At 37.5% G+C, this 21,102-nt stretch overlaps 1 protein-coding gene across 2 annotated transcripts in view; it reads right to left on the bottom strand.

Annotated features, from left to right (window-relative positions):
• The window catches only part of HIBADH (3-hydroxyisobutyrate dehydrogenase), an 84,882-nt gene that overhangs the window by 61,048 nt on the left and 2,732 nt on the right, over window positions 1–21,102 (bottom strand). The window contains exons 2-4 of one of the 2 annotated variants that reach the window (XM_075745931.1): window positions 15,050–15,210; window positions 10,173–10,282; window positions 7,545–7,666 (exon numbers count right to left, since the gene is read on the bottom strand). In XM_075745931.1, the coding sequence (XP_075602046.1) occupies window positions 7,545–7,666; window positions 10,173–10,282; window positions 15,050–15,210 (393 nt within the window). The remainder of the gene's footprint in view (window positions 1–7,544; window positions 7,667–10,172; window positions 10,283–15,049; window positions 15,211–21,102) is intronic. The other variant, XM_075745932.1, reaches the window with a different exon arrangement.

Genomic DNA, 21,102 nt, shown 5'->3' with positions numbered 1-21,102 from the left:
TCGGCATTACAGCGAAATTTCCATGCATTACTCTGTTCCTGTCAAGCCATGCTTTAACTCTTCTTATGAACAGCTACAGGTTAAAGCTGTCTAAGGTCTAGGAAATTCCATGCACTGTGTCCCAGCGAAACTACAGGAATGAAAACTGTAACTAAGTTTTAAGAGTTAAAATTGTAGGTCAAATACAGTGCAGTAAGTCATTTTGTTTTCAGTTCAGGTCCTGTGATGTGCTTGGCATGAAGAGAATTGTAGTTAAAAACTCTTTCTTCAGCTCTGGAACTGCAGGACTCTCCTCCACCCTCTGCATTGCAGGAGATTGAAGTGGTGAGCCAACAGGACTAAATACTGTTGGACAAACTGAAAGGTGAACATTTACATAGTTTGTATGCTCACAGCTGAATTCTAAATACTTTTCAACAGTAAAAGGCAATACTGTTTCCCTTACAGTTTATTTAATCATATAAATCATGTGGGTTTTCAATGTGATTGGAGGAGGAAGAATTAGGAAATCTTGATATTTCTATGTACTCTCTGTGGTTTAACCAGGAGCAGTCCTGCTAAGGACAAAAGCTCAAGCTATTGAATTGTCTCACAACAGGCAATACTACAGTCAGCACTATAAACATGCAGTAATTTTCAGGTATTTTTTTAAAGGTCAGAGGGAGTACTTCTGCTAGAACATTCTCCCCTTTTTTATTAGCACAACTTAAGGGACTTGTCAAATCATAAAGATGCCCTCCACTACAAGAGAACTTTCTGCAACAAACCACTGACTTAGAATGGCTCCGGATCGTCAGATAGTATCACCACACATAAATCCCATCCCTGCCCAACTCATCACCATGATTTTAAAAAGGAAACACAAGTAACCCAGAATACTAGCATCATCCAGATGAGGGTCAATAGAAGATCAGCCTTCATTCCTACTGATCCTGGATTCAGCCATTTAAGGGATCAACAAACAATTCACTTTCAAAGGTCAGCACTACAAGACAAGGGCAGTTGTCCCTGCTTGCAAAGTTTCCCTCATCTGGGCTTTTGTTTTGGTTTTTTTACTCCTTTAAAATTGTTTAAGTATTTAATGGACCTACAACGGAGTCTTCTTAAATGCAGAGTAGTTTGCATGAATATGTCCCAAGACTTTCGTTCAGGTACTTAGGATGCTTCTTCTCACGTGTCTAGTGTGAGATCTGCAGATCTCCCTTGCTGAATGAGAGACAAAATAAACCATGTAATTATAAATCTTCATTGGCCCAATCCATTTAAGTAAGTCAGGTTTCTCTGGACTTTTTTTAAAACAGCAGGAGCTGCAACCACAGACTGAAAAAGTCTGTTTAAGGCAACACTGAATTGCAAATACAACTGCTTTGCATTAAGATTCAGAGTAAATTGCATTTTCTCCAGTGGCACCTCCAATGCTTGTAGTTGGTGGGGACTGTCCCCACACTGAAGGCTGCTGTGCAGGCACAGCATACTCCCAGCTCTACTCTGTGCTGTGTTTTCCAGTTTGTACTTCCTGCTGTGGTGTGCGTGGTGCTGGGCTTGGAACCGACACGTGTGCCATCTACATTTACCACAGTATGGAATTAGGACTCAGAAGGAGTCAGGGGGTTACTAAGGTCTGGTGCTCATCATCCCCGCTGTCCCAAGCATATGAGTCATGCTAGGTTTTTTGACTAGATGAAAAATACACACTTTGAGAATGAAGCTCTGTTTAGGAGAGCAAAAAGCAAAAAAGAAGCTTATGAACGTTTAAAACCAAAACAAACCTTGTAGAAAGCTTCAAAGTCATCACTGCACTCTGGAAACATTTCCGAACACCACCTGCAACTCCTTAACTTTAAAAGTTCTCTAGAAGAAGCAACCAAAATTTAAAAATGAAACAAAATTATTTTTTATTCCCTATTCCCAAGCTGAAATTTGAAGATTTTTCTTACTCTGTGTATCTCAGAACACTTGACAGGATAAGCCAGATACTAGCATTAAAGTAACCACAAGCAAACAGAGCAGCTATTAGGAATGCGGTAACAGCTCACATACCGCCGTGGATATTAGAACCAGTTTTACTGAGAAAAGGAATGTTGGCTCTAATTCTGCAGTTATCCCTTACTCCTTTTCAAAGAGTGCCACAGGGATTTTTAACTTCCATCTGGACAGTTTTCCTTTAACTGTTTTTGAACACCATGTGTGAGAACACAACAGAATTGTAGACATTAGAGATGGAAAAGACCTATTAGATCATGTAGCCATCCTCCTGCCAGTTAAAGATTTTTCCCTACAGAATAGTTCCTAGCACTTTGCCCAGTACAGTTTAAAGCATGTCGAGATACTTGGCTTCAACCATCACCTTTGGAAAATTATTCCACAGTGTATGAAGAACGTCGTTAGGAAGTTTTTCCTGATAGACACAGCATGCATTTTTCTTTCCTTAATAATTTCCAGCCTATTATTCCTGGTTATATCCCATTGGGCCAGCCTGAATAACTCATCTTTATAGCTTCGAATAAATGGAGACAGATACGTTTCCCTACACATCGCTCACTAGCTGGCCAGACTACACACGATTTTATAGCCAAAATATACACTATACCTTAATAAAATCAGTCATTCCACCCTTTTAGTCGTTGTAGGGTAATTGTCTCCACCCCATTGAACATTTTTAGATGATACTCTCAACAAACCTGTTTATTCTTCCTTGCCTTCTGTTACCTTTTGCATTCTCCATAAAATAAAATAAAAAGCATAATAGACTCACAGAAGAAAAATATCCTCGCAAAGTCAGTGCATCAGTAAATGTACTACCTAACTCTTCAGCAACAGCAGCTGCTGCCAATATTGTGATTTCTGCACGAGGTTTATACTTCCTCCCTCCCCAGCGTCAAAATAATCATTTTGCCAGTGTGTAAGATTTAGAAGATCTTCATTCTTTTCCACCTTCTCTTCAACAACAGAGGTCTATTAATCTAGCTTTATTTTAACAAACTATTATTTAAATAGTTTAAAACATAAGTTATTAGGAATCAGAAGCTTCTTAAGCATCTCAGATTTCAAAGTATTTCTTTGTCCTCATTTCAGCTTCCTTAAATCAGTTCACCCGATCCTTCCCTTTTTTATCAGTTACTTCCAGCATTACTTTTATCTCATTTATATTTCAGAATAACTCAATAACATTTTTCATACTATCTTTAACATTAAGGTTGTACTTCATAATTTCCAGATCACAAACATACCCAGACCACAAACTTTACAAAAAAATAATATGATCAGATGTATTCAGCAAAAATGTAAACAGAGAAATTAAAAAATGTGTCAGGAAAGAAAAGATTAGGCAAGACATAGCCTGACTGAGGCAGAGCAGAAGAAGGGAGGTGAAAATACTATGCTTGGCACCAGGAGGACAGAGAACATTGTGGCCATTCTGAGTGCATGCATTCAGGCTTTAAAAAATAAAGCATTGAAGCATAAATCCAGAATAACATTGGAGCAAATATTGTTAAACCTTTAGATTTTTTTCCACACTTGAGGGGGATGAGTCAGAATTACTAGCTCTAACTTAATGAACCTGCTTTGTCTTGACAGTGTTTCAAGGATCTAAACAGATATTCCAACCACTGCATCAGCATGCCAAAAAGCCAAAACCAAACAAAACCTCTTTACCACTCAGTACAGGAGATTCCTTATTTCATGCCTTCTGTTTATTAAAAAAAGTACATAATCTCTCAAATTAGAGACACTGAATCAACCAACCAACTCTTCCACTTCCATGAAGTGCATTGCATTTCTCTAAAAATGCACAAAGCTAAAGAAATAGAGAAGATACAACCTAGGAAAACCAGTTAAAAAGTAGCTCTTCGAAGGCTCTCCAACAAAAGAGAAGTCTATTAAACCAGCTTTATTCCAGCAAACATATTGATGATGCTTCCTTATTACAACAGAACTTACAAGCTAAGAGATGCAATGAGTGGTTTGAACCACTCATTACTATTTTTATTAGTTAGTCTAGTCTTAAAACATCTTTCAAATCATCTTCGCAAACGTTAGCGTGCACAAACATAGTTTTAAGTCTTCTGCAAGGCCCTCTCCTCTGCTTCCCTTGGAAAAGACACTGCACAAAACTGTCAATGTTCAAATAAGAGAAACAATTCACCAATTATTCTGTTTGACCTATTTAATCTCTCCTATCAGTCTGATCATGCCATTGAAATACATTCACTTCTCCAGTTTTGAGAACGCATCCCTTTTTTCTTTTAAAGCTGGAACCATGAAATATATTGGTCTTTGAAAGGAAATCAAAGAAAAGAGCTCCACAGTACTTCTAAACATCCTTTTTCTTTCCTCCATGTTAAGTACAGATCTGGCCGTACAGGGAATAAGTCTGCAATTCACCCTTCAAGGACTCACATTTTACTCTACATTACCAGAGAGCTGAAGTCTCAATTTTTCAGTGTTACTACCCATATTCTTTCCATTGCTTAATGGTTAGTTGGAGCTTATGGAAGTAGTACTATAAGATGAAACAGTTTGAAATGACAGCTGGAATAGAAACTCCAACTTTTTCTAACCAGCTCCAGCCCATGGTTCCTACAAAAAAAAAAGAAGGTTTATTCTACTGTTTATTATCATTTTAGCATGACTACAGTTCTCTACATAACAGCTCTTATTGACAATTAGCAGTCTGACTTTTTTATTGACAACTATCTTGGCTAAAGTAGACAGCAAGAGGAAAGATCTACCTAAGTTTCATTATCAGACCTAAAGAACCATACTTACAAAAGAATTGAAAACAGTTTATCCATACCTCCAAAAACAGAAAAGCAAATCAAGATGTCTCATCTTTTTATGAAGTTCCAGCAGAATGTAGTGCAACATATTTTGAGCAGAAGAGGAGCTGATATGATTTCAAGAATCAGTGGAAAGGAAAAAAAAAGTTGAAAAGGTAGTATCTGAACACTGACAATGCTTACAATGAAGAAAACATCACATCAGAAACAAAAAAACCCCCAACATTTCACCCGCTGTACTTCAGACAATGCATGTTTTGTATGCTCAATTAAAAAGAGAGAAATGTTACAACAGCATCAGTGAAACCGCTATTAAAGTTTGCTCTGGACTGCACAGTGAGAATCTGTATCATACTTTCAGTGAAATCAGTGGGAGGAGAAATCAACACAATTCTTAAAGGCTAAATTTAGATCTCTTACTCAGCCAGTAGTGTCTTCAGTGCCAACAGAAGTCAGTTTTAAATATGCTTCTGTGATAATGTGTGCTTTAAAAGCCTTTTATACATACAAAGATGCAGAAACCAAACTTTGCAAAAAGATACATTTACTCCTCTAGATTTAAAAAAAGATCATTAAGAAAACACAGATTTTGAAGATGCTTCCTCATTTGTCATATGCTCTCAAAGAGCCCACAAATCAGGGCAGCACGGGGAACTGTGACACAACCTTCTCATGTGGACCTGCAAGAGATCCTAATCCCAGGGTAAAACGATTGCTATCTCTAGACAGCATTAGCAGCATAATCTGCACTCAGCGACTGGGATGAGAAGTATTTTCCAAAGTCAGTTAATACAAAATAACACTACAGTAACTTGGTGCATCAACTTCCACTTAATGGGTCCTGACTGTAAGCTGCAAGTAAATGCTGTAGGCCAGTCCTACGAAGACCACGCTGCTACATTGGCACACAGGCCCATCTGAAAAAGATAAAGGGCAACAATCCTTCAGGGATAAGGCTGCAAACAAGCCACTAAAATCTGGCACTAATGCTAGGCCTAAAGGTACTTCATTTGCAACGTTAAGACAGGATTAAAATCATCACTATTTCTCCATGAGGTTTATAGACCAAGCAATTTTCAATATATTATTTAGTTTGTGAATAACTTGTTCACAGTGTGGACAAACATTAACATCCATCAGGCAACACCCAAATACCTAAAAACACAAGTGGAATTGTCTGCCAATAACAGTCAGTAAACAGACAGGTCTAAAGACAACAGTTCAAGCATGCTGCTTTCTCTTCCTCCTCACTGTATCCCACAAACACCCTCCCTCAGACTCCTGCCAAATCTATTGCATTGCACAGCAACAGAATGCCTGCCAATTTCTAGAGAGCTGAGCATACTTCTCCATTTAGTGTTTTGTCTCAAGGCCAACAATGCAGTCAGGACATACAAAAATACCCCAAAACCATGATATGATAGCAAGAACAAAGCGTAACATTCAAGTATTTTCTAACACACTTAATTTCTCCACATTTCTAGTAACTGCTCATTTTAAACATGATTTGTACAGAATGCTCCTTGGCATTCACAAACATATTATGTACTAGAAAGTGAAGTATCAATCCTTTCCCCCTCCTTCAGAATATCACTCAATCTGTAACTGACACTAAACACCAAATAATTTGTATTCAGATAAACCACTAACACCAAAAAAGTCATTTGTATTCAGACTAGTCAACTGTATGTTATTATATTAACCCAGTCTTGGCATTACCATTTTCTCAAGGAACAAAACCCCCAAAACAGCTAGGGCAGTTTTGGAATCAAACCTTTCTTTCTTTGTAGTTTCCAAAAGGTAAATAATTCCCTCAGGTAAACAACATATTTGAGGGAAAGGGATTGAAGAGAACCACACAAAAGATGTCCTCACCCACACTCATCTTCCTCATCTGAAATTCAGGCTATGCTGTTTCTTGCTTGTGCATCATAACTTTGACAAACTCTGTAAGGCCAAATTCTCTCCTGCCCTTCGCATTTTTATTCTCTTTCAGGTATAACTCTCTGAATTACCTCTTTAAAGGCAGGAAAATAAAGAATTCTTATAATGCCACTTACATTAATTTTTAGAGTGGACTGTAAAAAGTCCAAGATTTTCCCACACAAAATGGATTTTCTTCACCTTCCAATTTAGAAGTTTTAAAGAAGAATTCAACAATAGGAACAATCAGCTATGGTTTCATTTTCAAACCTCGATTTTACGCTTCTGCTCTCCTCTGTCCACAAAATGAAATACTTCCCTGCTTCGTATTATTTCTTAACAAGAGATGAAATACTGACAAGATCAATAGTTAGCAACTTCAAGAATAGATAAATATCACCCCATTCTTCAACTGTTACAAAACCAGAGGAAAGCTGTTTTTTCTTGACAATGAAATCCTTTCTTCCCCTCTTCCTTCTCTCCTTTTTAATTAATGAAAAAGTATCAGAACTGCTTAATGGTAACCAGTCTTTCCCTAACAGAAACAGATGGAGACTGAAGAGGTGAATACCTGCATAAAAATACAACTTTATGAAAGAAGTTAAACTGTTCCGTATCACATGAAAGCACAGTTTCTCCAGGTCTAACACAAAAGCATAATCCTAAACTCTAAAAATATTCCTAAAATAACATAAATTTCTTTAATGTAATGGAACAAAAAAAGAATAATGTATATATAGCAAAGACAAGCAACGTGTACCAATAAGGGCACAAATTGGTGGCTGAGGCTGCAAAGAGACAACGTGTCCGGTATGACATAAACTGTTAATGAAGTCTTACCTCCAGAAACTGGGGCATCCATGAAAACAGCTCCTGTTTTTTCAACTGCTTTGGCTAGTTCTTTTGAAACTGCAGGGTCTATAGTACTGGAATCTATTAGCAATGAGCCTTTCTTCACTTTCCTAAAATAAAGATTAATTATTAAGTACTTGTTGCACAAGACATCTGCAACTATAACCATGGCACTGGCTTTCCTCAGCATGATAAATGCACAGACAGTTCTTGGTACACTAATAAACACAATGTTTTAAACTCAATTGAGCAGGACCTGCTCAGTATGTATACTGCTGAGTATTTATACTGCACAGTTTTGAATGACTCAATACACAAGAAAACCTGAACACAAAAAAGGATATTCTTCCTAAACACAAAATTACAAAATCTTCCTAAATTACACAAAAAGGGTGCACTAGGAAAACCTGCCGTCATGCAAGCTTAAGCAGTGTATCATATACAGATCACCTAAGATTCATTCTAAGCAAATGAACTAAATGTTGATACAGCCTAAAGTTTCATATATAACAATACAATTTTCTTTATATGTGTATACACAATATTTTAAGTTCTTATCAGAATAGCCTGATTGCATTCTTTTAATCATTGCTACAATTTATTCTATGTCATGATCATAACTAACACCACAAACCCCCCTGCAGATTTAAAGTGCAGGATGGAGAAAAATGTTAAGTTTTCCCACTGATAGCTAGTAAATATAGGCAGAAGAATTGTATCCTAAACTGCAGAACAGAAAAAGTTGTATAAGTGTTTAAAGAAATGCAATTAAATTCTTTTAATGCTCTCAACAATAAAAAAATGATTATATTTTTATCCCTCTTTCCATTCAAGACGTGATTTAACATCCACTAGGTCAGCAAACACCATGAAATCAAACAACATAATTTTTCAGTCATAAAAAGGTGAGTAATTTAAAGGCACACATGACATGAAGAGCCTGGAGCCTTGCTGCGCCTTGCACACTGTTGGCAGTAGAGTGAATTTCACTGAACTGAACTACCTACATAGCTGGAAATAGTCTCTCAATATATACATACAGTTGTGGACCCTGCTGTAGCTCCAGACTCAAACAGTGCCACATATACAGAACTTGTCCTTTTTCACAGAAGAGATGAGCTGCTGCAGTTAATTTGAACACATGCAAACGAAAACCAGTGTGGCAGATACAGAACTACATCATTTACCGTTATGTTCAAAAAACCATGCAGTGGCACAGGCTCCTTGGTAACACAGCGGGATGACTAAGTTAACTCTTAAACACTCCAGAGCATCAATGTGTTCTTCAGTAAAGCTTAAAAAGCTTCAGAAAACAATCAAAGTGAAGCCACTCACCAAGGACCAGGTCACTCAGAGCAACAATTAACCACTACTGTCAAATTACACTTCCTTCTCTTGAATATGGAGGCTGAGAAACTGCAGCAGCATAGGACTGCTTTCCACATCCTATATTCCCCACAATGTTTTCCACACCTAGGTACTCAAATGATTAACTGGCTGTATTATACCAGCAAGTATAATCAGTGCCAATCGGTCTTCAAAGCACTGCCAACCTGGATACGATTCTCCTGCAGCTGTTTGCCCAGCTTTGTGGGACTGATCCAATTACCCTTCTTCCCTGAAGGGTCTAAGCTGCGGATACTTAGATCTGCTCAGTCGTACTTTGTGGGGAATTAAACTATAGACAGTAAGGAAGGAAGCAACTATTATTTTCTCTATTGGAAGGAGAACAGAAAATATCTCTCTTCTATTTAATTTTCTAATAATTTCCCTAATTTCTAATACTGCACCTTAAAATTGCCCACAATCAATATCTAAAAAACCTATCATCAGTTATAGACAATCTACTGTACTTCTGTCTGCTCTATGTTTCCTCCTTTGCATTATTAACCTGGACAGCTGTAAGATCCTACATGATCCTCAAAGGTATTGAGTAGCCTTAGTCAGCCTGCTAGGAGCAGTGCACACGTAGCCAGAAAAGCCTTTAAAATACTATTTATTTTTTAATTTGGCAAGTCTAAAAACTCTGAGTATTAGAATTCTGCAAACTACAGATTTTAGGCTCAGTGGAAATCCCTCTGCAAAAGTTAAAAAACACTGTTTCAGATTAAACAAACTCTTGTGTAATAAACAGACAATAAGAGTAGGAATCAGTAAAGCCTTGTCAGCTATTCCATGTTAATGCACTTTAATATCATGAGACATAATGGCATCTCTTCAAAATGTTTCATTTATAGCATTTCAAGTTACAGAAAAAAAAGCATTTGAACAAATAATTGTTGCCAGCACATATTCTAGTTATACTTGTCTGTATTACATTATGGTAAAAGAAGCATGCAACTGAGAAGGTAAATAACAGTCAGTTAAGTTGTCTCAAATTCACATCAATTATTATTCTACTGAAAATAAAATTAAGACTTTTGCCAAAAGACATTCTAAAGCAAGCAGAGTTTAAGAGAACTCATGTAATCAGAAATATAAATAGTGAAAAAACAGAAGAGAGCATCAAGTTAAGTGCCCTGAAGGCACAGCAAGAGTTACAGCAACAGCGATCATTTGATAAACAACATAATACAGCCTTGAGTAGGAATTCTCCAGACTACAGCAAATTCTTACTTTAGAATTCCATTTGCTCCTGTGTAAACTTCTACCGCATTGGGACTAGAAGGCAGCATGGTAATAATTCTGTCTGCTCTTTCTGCTACATCTGCGGGGGAATCTGTTACCTTTTAAAGAAAAAAAAAAAAAGAAGAAAATTTTATGTAAGCTTCTACTTCCAGAAAAAGAGATGTCAGAAATGTTTACTGAGTTTTTTTTTAGTATTTGCAGGTCATTGGTCACAACTAAGCTAGGTAAAAAATTAGAACACAAGATAAACTCTGCTCTCGTAATGGAAATATTAATTAATTTGATCCAGTAATAAAAAAATAAAAAAATTGAAAAGGATGTCCTGTCATGGAAGTTCCTACAGAACAACCATCAATCGGGATGCTTGCATCACATCAACCCATTTATGGATCTTCGTTTCACTATAAACCATGCATCTATATAAAATATCACTCTACAATGCTTCTAAGGAGGAACAACACTAAGGATGACAAAAGTCTCACTCTTTTTTTCTTGGCTTATATACAGCATTGGAAAAGAGGAAGACTGACGAAAAAAGAAAAAAAAATGTAATGCACCTCTGAGCCTCACCTTAAAAAAAAAAAAATCAGATTAACTAACTGATGTTTCTCACAATATTATGGCTGACAGTTTAAAAACAAAAATTATCGGCTCAAGCATCCTTCACCAAAAATGTCTGAACAAGTTTCAAAAGATATTGTTAAGCTATTTGTTGTTAAATAAACACACCTACCTTTAAAGGTATCTTACCCTCCCCAGCTCATTCTCAGAGGCAGGCAGTATGGTATTTAAGATCCATACACAGCAAGTGAAATACTGACAGCTGAAGTAGTGAGTTTTGCCAACAAACTCAAAGAACCCAGAGTTTTACCCAGAAGGCATTTGCCACTGAGATTTTTGTCCAATAGTAGTTTTAAATAATTAATTTCTTTTTAAAATGCATTGTTAATACATTAATTGCTCAAGGAAAACAGCAATAAAAAAACTACAGCTTGTTCTTGTATCTTTAGCCCATGAGGACCAAATCCAATTTCCCTCATTCAGGTAGTTCTGCTGAAAGGAATTAGGTTCCAAGCAGGAAGCAAGATGAGCAGAAAACAGATTTTGTTTGTGGGCTTGTAGTATTTTCCAGTTATTGTTGGTGAATGATGAGGAGTACCCTTAATATTACAATCATCTGCTAGATATATGATATGCCTTGGGTTTTTAAGCTTTAAGAAATGCCTTAAGCAAAATTTAATATGCACTTCCTACTCAGTGTGGATAAATTATAATTTCCATATCACATGGCTTTAGGGTTAAAGAAATTGCAGTTTAACAGCTACCTGAAAATTTGGTTCCTTTCCATAATGTAGACAAATCAACAAACTGATGACCTTGTTTCACCATTCCTTATCTATTTATAACTACAGCTATTGATACTAAAGGCATCTATGTACAAATATTATCTTTTTATATACAGTGCTTTTATAAGGTTTCTGCATAAAAGAAAGCATGTTAAATACACATTTGTAAGAAATACTAAATAATATCTTGAAGGACTTCAGGGATAGAGCACAAGAAACTTCTTTATTTCTATCTTACTTGTAAAATAAGTAAAAGAAGGGAAGACTGTATATAGTCACTGAACAAAGTGCTCAAAAATATTAAAGAAACTGGCATAGATGGGACTTAGAAACATGCATTTTTTGTTTTGAATGAATAAATTAATACTACACAAAACATCTGGTATAATGCACAGTTATAAGAGGAAACACACCTTAGTCCAAAGAACAAAGGTTAGGAGGAATAAATGAGGCAATTATAAGCAGAAAAGCTTCTATACTCAATTAGTTAATTTTATGACTTGCTTCCCTGGAGACTGGAGAGCCTAGCACTTTATAGAGGAGTACAACACCTTTGTCTTTAGTTCCGAGTATCTCTGGTTCGATTCAGTCCCAATGTGTATTATTAGAGAAGAAAGGAAGCTTGCAATTGGAACCTGAGTTTATCTACATCTTCTTATTTGAAAGTATTATTTCCAGTATTCTCAAAGGTTTGCAAGCTGTCAGCTGAAGGCTCTGTGCCCCATTTTCATTTTTCAACCATAAGCTGAAGAACATACTATATTGGGCACACAGCTTCAAAACTACATCAGCCTCACATTTCCACTTGGCTATGTAGATAGGACATAGCTGTTTTTTGGTTACAGATTTAAACAATGCTTAAGCAACACAGATGTACAGAAGACATAGTACAGTAATAATCTACACCAATTAATTTATTCCATCCATATCTTTCAAAATACTAACATGCCTTTTACATTAAGAAAATGACATTAAAATGTACACAGACTGTGACAGTACTTCCACAATTATACAAAGGAAAATAATTTTGCTACCTTTAAGTAGGTAGCATAAAAAGTGGGAATTAAAATGGGAATTCTCACTCTTGGCTTTCTGGTACTGTTACAAATATGATTAACAATCCCAGAGGAAATCTACCTTGCTGGTTTAACAAGCAGAATATGGGTTTTTTTATTTTATTTAGAACTTCCTCTCTTAGAAATAAAGTTGAAAGATTTGAAAGGTATTAAGAAACATTACACATTTTAAGTCATTAAGAATATGTGTGTAACTTTAAAAAACAGACTAAATGATAATTGCTGATTACTAACATAGACCATATTGGGTCAGAGTACACCAAGTTCTGTACATATTCTGGTATTTGCTAGTCAAGCTAACTTTTGCAGTACGCAACTGGAAGGGGAGACTTTTCTTTGTACTGGTCATTGGTTTATGCCCTCCAATATGCATATCTCCTTATATTTGTTCCAAACTGCTTCCCTTTTTTTTCCCTTTATATTTGCTATATGAGAAATAAAGTGAGGACTATGGGAAAGAGGAGAGAGACAGTAGAGAAAGAGTGTGGAGGCAGCCTACTCACTCACAGCACTATTCAGTATTCTCCCTTGTTTGCAACCTTGCCACTTTCTCCAAGTTCCACCCCAAGTGGTTCTATATATTCCTGCTCAGCCAGTTTTCCCCTTACTATTCACCATTAGCAGGCAGGTGGCCTGCCTCCTGACATAAACTACCTCCCAGTTCTTTACTTCAGAGACTAAAGTAAGTGGAGTCACAGAATATGCAGACTTAGGATCAAACATCCGTTATCCTCCCTATATCTTGGTAGTAGCGCTGACTTTAAACAATGGACATTTGACAACATATACTCTCTCTTGGGGGGGCATCTTTTCACCTCTGTAACACTCCTGATGGTTTTACTCTACCAGCCAGACCAAAAAGAAAGCAGCCCTTAGAGCCCAATGTTCCTTCTACAGCAGTTTCTACAAGGCCCCCTGGACCCACAAGTTTCCAAGTTCTGAAAAAAAAGTTGGGGTAGGATTTACACCTATAGATCAAGAAGAGGAAGTTATGTTCACAGATTTTCTTTAAGCGTGTTTTATTTGTATTTAAGCCTACCCATGTATTCTCTTAGTGATTTACGATCTTAAAACATACTTTCGGCTTTATTTTTAAAAGCATTACAGTTCACCTTTCATATCACATGTTAAGTGTTGCAGTGGATACCGAGGATTCCATTATTATGGCAATAAGCTATCCAAATGGGCAGCCACTGCAGAACATGAATTAAAACTACAACCAGTTCTTCAAAACAGACTTCCTTTCTATTTGCCCAGCCTCTTACTCAAGACAGTTCTGGGTCACGCCCAAGGGGCTCAGCTGCTTTAACAAAATAAAACCACTAAGTAGGAAAAGAAGCTGAAAAGCTTACTTTCCTACTTAAGGCCAAGATTCTGTAATTATTCAAGGGGAGCTGCAATTAATTATCAACAGGTGTACTTTATCATTTTATCTTTTGAGAATCTTGATGTTACCTCATTATTTAAAACAGCTGCAATTAGCTCCAACAGTTTAGATGTCCAAGGCATTCAGTTCCTCTATCTAGATCTACATACAATTTGCCTGCCACTGCTGGAAAATTCCCTCCTATCCTCTACACTGTCACATCAGAGTATTATTTTTGCATTGGTTTCTCCTTACTCAAGTATATTCTTGCTTCAGTGTTTTATGCACCTATCCATCCACCCACAACTATCTAAACTACTGTAGCTTTGAACCATGTCAAAAACGTTCAAATACATTTCAGACACTTAGAAATGACCAACTGTCTGAGAGACTGAATGGGTTTCTGGGTATATTATTGGATCAACAAAAGCAATAGCACTGACTGGAACAGGGCCAAGATTTCACAGGGTATATGGCAGGAAGGTAAGCCTCCTTAATGCGATCAATTTCCTTCCCTCCTTTTTCCTTTTCATTCCTTCCTCTTCTCTTGCCATAACCTTCCTCACCTCCAAGAGAATAAGCGCTTAAATAATTAGATTTTTCCCCTGCCCCTGAGGACTGCACCTTGAAGCAGCAGGAAAGCTCATATGTCCCTATAACCCTTACAGCTATGCCAGCAGGAATTTTTAACTAGGGTCATTTAACCTGAAAAGGTCAAAGTAGGAACCAGATGAAAAGCAGCCCACTGGCCATCTAGACCTGGGGGAGGAGGAAGCAGGAGAAAGAAAGAGGTGAAAGAACAGGCCATCAGCCTACTCTCATAAAAAGGGAAAAAAAAGCAGCTAGAGAAGTCCAACAAGGTAGCAAGTCTGGCTAACAGCATGACTTAGGGTAGAATCGTGTCTTTGCTTCAAGTGAAACCTCCCAGATTGAGATTGTGTTCACTAAGCTGTTAGCCGGTTTAGTTCCAATTGTGATCTTAACCAAGAAAAACATATATTATTTAAAAAACATCACACGCAAGAACCATTCAATACATACAGTTATTGTTGTAATAAAGAAAGTTTATTACTATACCTGAGCACCCAAGTCTTGAAATTCTTTGCAAGCTTCTGGGAATACATCATATGCAATAACTGGATATCCATGTTTTACCAGGTTTTTTGCCATTGGATTTCCCATGTTACCCAGCCCAATGAATCCAACTGGGGTTTTGGAAGCCATTGCCCTAGAACACACTGATTTCAAAACAATAAATATCAATATATTTGTATTTTAGAGTAATGAGTAACAATAATGTAACAAAAGCTAGCACTTAATCTGTTTTCATTGACTTAACTTTACACTTAAAACCGGTGGAAATGTGCATCCTATTCTACATAATTTAAAATGTAAATTATAGCTTACATTGGATCACAAGTACAATCCAAGAATGATTTTTTCTACATAGCAAAGAAAATTATTTTAACTAGGAAAATGTGGGCGTTTCAACAAGTATAGTAATAATCAAACTTGAGCAATGCCCCTGAAAGCTAACATCTGAGCTTCAGTCTGAGAGGAGCTCAAACACAAACTTAACACATGCAGGTTTGTCTCTATTTTGTTATGTGTCTAAATGCTAAACTGGGTATGCAAAATAAAATTTTATCTATATTTTACAGGCTTCTTATTTGCAACTTTGGCTGCAGCCATGGGATATAGCACCTGGTCTCTAGAAGTGGACTGAGGCTGCCACTTTATTTCATGCAGCCCCTCACAGATAATAACTGGATTCTTCTGATCCTGCACTCAGATATAAGCTGCTAACCTAAAGGTAAAAGTCTGCATAATAAATCATTGCAAATCCTTTGAGCCATGGAATCACTTGCACTCTAGTTGAAAAGCAAATACTGAAAACTGGAACAAACTAGAGCATAAATACAAAACGATGAACTCTTTACAGGAATAACCATTGTATTCTGTTTGCCATACTACCAAGACAGAATTATAAAGCATAATATACTATCTACAGAAAACACTACAGTTTCAGTCAGTAACTTTTTACAAGTAGTTAGCAAGTACCAAATGCTGAATTGTAACTAGCGTTGCAGGTGTATCAAATGCTGGACAGTGAGTAGTGTTGCAGGTATCCATCTACTGCAATCACTATCTCATCACTCTAAATGCTCCTAATCCAAGGGCAGCACAATTTGGCAGTGCCGGTATTTTTTTGCCGATTACATAAAATAATTCCTCCTTTACGGCAAAGGAAAAAGTTATGCAGAATAAACACTACGGCATGTGGCAACTAAGCAGCCAGAAACAAGGCTAACTAAAGAACTACTGTAACTCTGAACTGCACATACAGAAAATGTGCCTAAGCTGGATCTAGACTCTAAGAGGTCTCAATGCTTAGCAAAGAATCCTCTCTAGGCCAATAACACTTGATTAATCATTTTAAAGTCTTTCTGGATTTAAGCTCCTTCTTAGCCAGCAATGGTCATGCTCTTTCATCTGCAGCACTATTTTGGAAGTGCCACATTTAATAAATCAGATTTGTTGAGAGAACTTTGGTCTGAGACAGTTTCCACAGATGCCTGCAGCAATTACATAGCTAGAGAAGTAGCACAATTTAAAAGAAAAGTGCACTGGGAAAACGCTTAGTGCAAACTCAGATAAGTCAAGAAAAGAGCGTATTGCTTTTTTAAGAAGTGCTAGATGTCAAATCTAGGAAACAAATTAACAAAGAACCTAAAACACCATCATCAGCCATAGTAAGCATTTCAGAGTCTTTTCTTCTCACAGTTTCTATGAGTCAGTCTTCCCCAATACATCACTTACACTAATCTAAAACTGCTCCTTTTTCTAGCCTAAAGCTTCCAGCTTCCTGTGGAGGTTCGAGTCCTGGTTTTCAGCATCTTTCTTTACCCCTTAATGCCAGTGGATCTAATTTACCTTGACTTCAGTAAAGCTTTCAAAACAGCTTCCTCTAGTATCCTGGTAGCCAAATGGGAAAGTATACACGGGACTGGACTGCAAGACTGGCCGATGGAAGAAATATTGTTTGGACTGTTGCTCTTAAACTACAGTGATCAGTGATTCAAAGACTAGCAACAGACAGTTGTGTGTGATGTTCCTCATGGGCCAATACATGGGCTGCTTAAAATATCATTAATGACTGTGATGACGGGACATATGCACCCTCAACAAGATCATGTATGACACCAAACTGGGGGGAATGACTGAAAAACTGCAGGGCAGGGCTACCATTCAGAAAGACTGGAGAAATGAGTGTCAAGAAGTTCAACAAAGACAAACACAAAGTCCTGTACTTAGGGCAGGAGATGTCATTGCAGGCTGAGGACTGGCTAGACAGATTGCAGCTCTGCAGAAAAGGACTTGTAGATTCCCGTAGACAACAAGTTCAGCATGAGTCTGTAGTGCATTCTTGCAGCAAAAGCTTAATTACATACTAGCCTACATTAGCAAGAGCATACCCAACAAGTCAAAGTCATCAGTGATTCCACTCTATGCAGCACAATACACAAGAGATGTCGTCAAACTGCAGACAGCCCAGCAGACATCACTCGAGATGACTGACGAGCTGGAGAATATGGCATATGAGCAGAGGCTAAAGGAACTGTCTGCTTAGCCTGGAGAAGCAAAGGCTAATTGCAGTCTTCCGCTACCTACAGAGCAAGAGGGAAGAAGAGTTACAGAGCAAATGAAGCCAGATTCTTCACAAAGGTGCACAACAATAGGACATGGGGCAATGGCCAAATGCTGCAGGAAGGGAAATTCCAGTTGGAAATAAGAAAAGCATCCCTGATGAGGGGAAAAGTTCTGCGCTGGAACAGGCTGCACAGAGAAGTGGAGCTCCTTGGAGCACCCTGAGCAACCTGATCTAGCTTTAAAGTTAGACCTGCTTCCAAACCTCAGGTTTCTTTATTTCTGTGAATTCCAAGTAACCTCATCAGAAGCATAAATCTGGCTACCGTGTCTAGGCTTATTCTTGTAGACTCATCACTTTTATCCTGATCTCTTCTCACATAATCTCATGAACATCTAACCAGCACTGCAAAAAAAGCATAAAAAAAATCTCTTAATCATCTTCAGAAAACTTTCTTGATACCTTTTTTCTGTATCAGTGCTGACACCAGCAGTGATATGCCTGTCACTCATACCTACAGCCTAGAAGACCCATCCATGATCTGCTTAAATCTCATTGATTCCTCTTCCATCATATCTGAGATCTCAGCTACTTCAGAACCTGGCCACTTGCCTCAACTTAACAGACATAATCTTGCCTTGATCTTCATGGAAATAGTTGGAATTGAACAGGACATTTTGCCCATGGTACTTTCTGTCACTCCTTCTCTGCACCCTGCCTTACTTTTCTCTATGCCACATAAGACTGCTTTGCTTGGACGACTTTTCATGGCTATCATCACATCTTACTACTACGACATCAATTGGTAATTGGACTATAATGACAGGCCTATTGCCAACAAGCATTTCTATTACTTCTCCAAGGCTGCTCTTCACAATGTAAATATCCATGAAACTAACTCATTCTTCTACTATAAAGCCTTTCTTAAAAGTCTTCATTTTGCAGTATCCCCAGAAGGCATAGCAATAGTTAGGCTGGAACACGATGCAACATGCTGATGGGTATTATTAGTTTTGTGTCACTGTATTCTATTATTTCCCCTTTTGTCTGTCTCTGTTGACTTTCCCTCGTCTTAGTTCATGAATCAGGAATCATCTTCTGTTCTGTGCTAACTAGAACATATTCAAATCCACAGGAATTGGGACCTGTTAGAGAAATAAGTCCAATTTCTGACTTCTTAGTTTGGTTTAACTTTTCACAGCCCAGTGTTAAATTAGCCACTTTAAAATTCTTGGAAAAACCTCCAGATCCCCAGGTACTCAAATATAGGAAAACTGCTTTAAAGGACTGATGAAATTAGCTCACAGACATACCTAATTGAACTGATTTTAATTAATTTTGAATCAACTGCATTTAGAATCATGGCATATTTTTTAATGACTACTTAAAGACAGTGGGGGTTTGCCAAACAGAGGATGTTTAAGACGACATGATTTTTCACATCTTCATATTAGATGAAACTCCACAGGTGCTATCATGGAAAGTGATGTCCAGCTTGAATATCTGGCACTGTTTACCATTTGATACATAGCACAGGCTCGGTTTTGAAATAACTGTATAATTCAGACATCTAAAGATTGATATTCTGCAAACCCACATACACTTACACTTAACTAATTCTGTCAATTGAATAAGCATTTGCACAAACTGTCCCTGTGGTATTGAGTCCATTTTACTTCAACCATAATATCTACATAGCCTGCTGCAATCACATGGCTGGAAAAATGCCCAGGCCACATTCAACTTCTAGAAGAGGGCAGAACATCAGAAGTAGAAGCAATAGAAGCTACTTTTAAAATAATCACTGATACCATGTGCAACTAAATCCCCTTCATTGGGAACAGAACCAGCAACATATGTTAATCTATAGATCAAGTTAATTGTGAGCAAAACCAGCTACAGCTACACTGACTCCAAAGAATTTGGGCTTTTCCCAGGGGATTCTTCATTATTCTCTTGAGGGAACGTGTGCTAACAGACCCCTGTGCGTATGAAGACTCCATTGATGAGGAGGATCAATTTATGACCCTGTTGACATCCTGGGGGCTTATAAACACTACAGATAAAAAAGTTTCCCTTTGAAAAGTCAGCCTACAATAGGAACACTTGACCCAATCTACAATTTCCTGAGAATTTTACCTTAAAAATAATTTAATTAAAAAATTTCCTAGAGTTTATGAATCTCTGAATGCCTTTTCTTGAACAAAATACACCCATTAAGAGACTAAATTCAGAAACGCAGATTGCAATCCTGTCCTTAGAATACCTGTCCTGTCAATGACCTTAAACTTCTCTTTTCAAGCTTCTACGTAAGGATACCGAAAGCAATTTTCTTTTTAACCTGAACAATGACAGTTACAAGTTTAGATCATTTCAGATGTTTACATTTCATTTTACACTATCTCCCAAAGTAATGGCTCTTACAGTTTCAGGAAAGAATTTCAGCTCCAGTGGTGCCTTGAATTCACTGCAAATAAAGAGACTGTACAGACACTATAATACACAGTGCAGAGGACATCTCTTTGGATTCAAACAAAAAGGATCTAATAGCTGGATAGGACCATAGACAGTAGAGCTGGAAAAGGTCCAATGTGCTTGTACTCTGAAGGAAAGCACAGTCTAACTGGCCAAGAACAGGACTGAGAAACTAGTAACTCTCAAACTGTAATCTCAACTATACTACTTAATTTTGGGCTTTATAAAATCTATTTTGAATGATGTTCACCAAAATGTCTAGCTCCTGGGATGGAATCCCGAGCTCCACAGTCAAATGAAACTGATAAATCCAGCATAAGGGATAAGAGCCTACTTATTTCTGCCCTGTATCAATTTCCTAATCAGAGTGGTTGCAAGTCATATTAATATTCTTGATCTCTCTGGATCAGTGAATTTTGAGCTCTTTTCCAAGCTAGTAGGTGAGTTTTAACAGGAGCATGGGAAGAGCATGCCCAGAGGAAGCTCAACCACTGATGTTCCTGGTTTTGCTCAGGGCTTTATGAGAAAGTACAGTTGTATATGAAGTAACTTGACAAGGGGAGTGAAACGACGATTCAATTTGAGCCACTGATTTAACATCTGAAGTTCTGGTGCAAGTACAACAGAAGACATCATCCCTTTTCTCCTTCCTGCTTTGAAAGAAAGGATCAGAGAGAGCTTCCATGTTTTGTGCAGACTTCTCTATGGAAACTCATAAACCCTCTATTGAACTAGATCCTGGAGGGAACTAGATAGAGAAACATAGAAGTTAGAGATGCCAGCTGTACACTGGCAGAATCAGGTCTTTCTGCTCCTAGAAGCTTTTGCCAATGGAATTCAAATTGCCCCAGGGTCACAGGCTTTTAAAGGTTATGCAATGATTTTGAGAACTGCACTCTGCCAAAATAATAATTTAAGAAGATTACAAGACTCTAAATTTGGCCAGCTTTACATTGAAAACATCCCACTTGCTTTTCCTTGCCTCTGTAAAGGTCTGCTGATGAAA

Source organism: Balearica regulorum, chromosome 2 (genome assembly GCF_011004875.1).
Source record: "Balearica regulorum gibbericeps isolate bBalReg1 chromosome 2, bBalReg1.pri, whole genome shotgun sequence".
In the NCBI taxonomy this organism is placed as follows: Eukaryota; Metazoa; Chordata; class Aves; order Gruiformes; family Gruidae; genus Balearica; species Balearica regulorum.
This window is presented reverse-complemented; position numbering and strand designations above follow the sequence as displayed.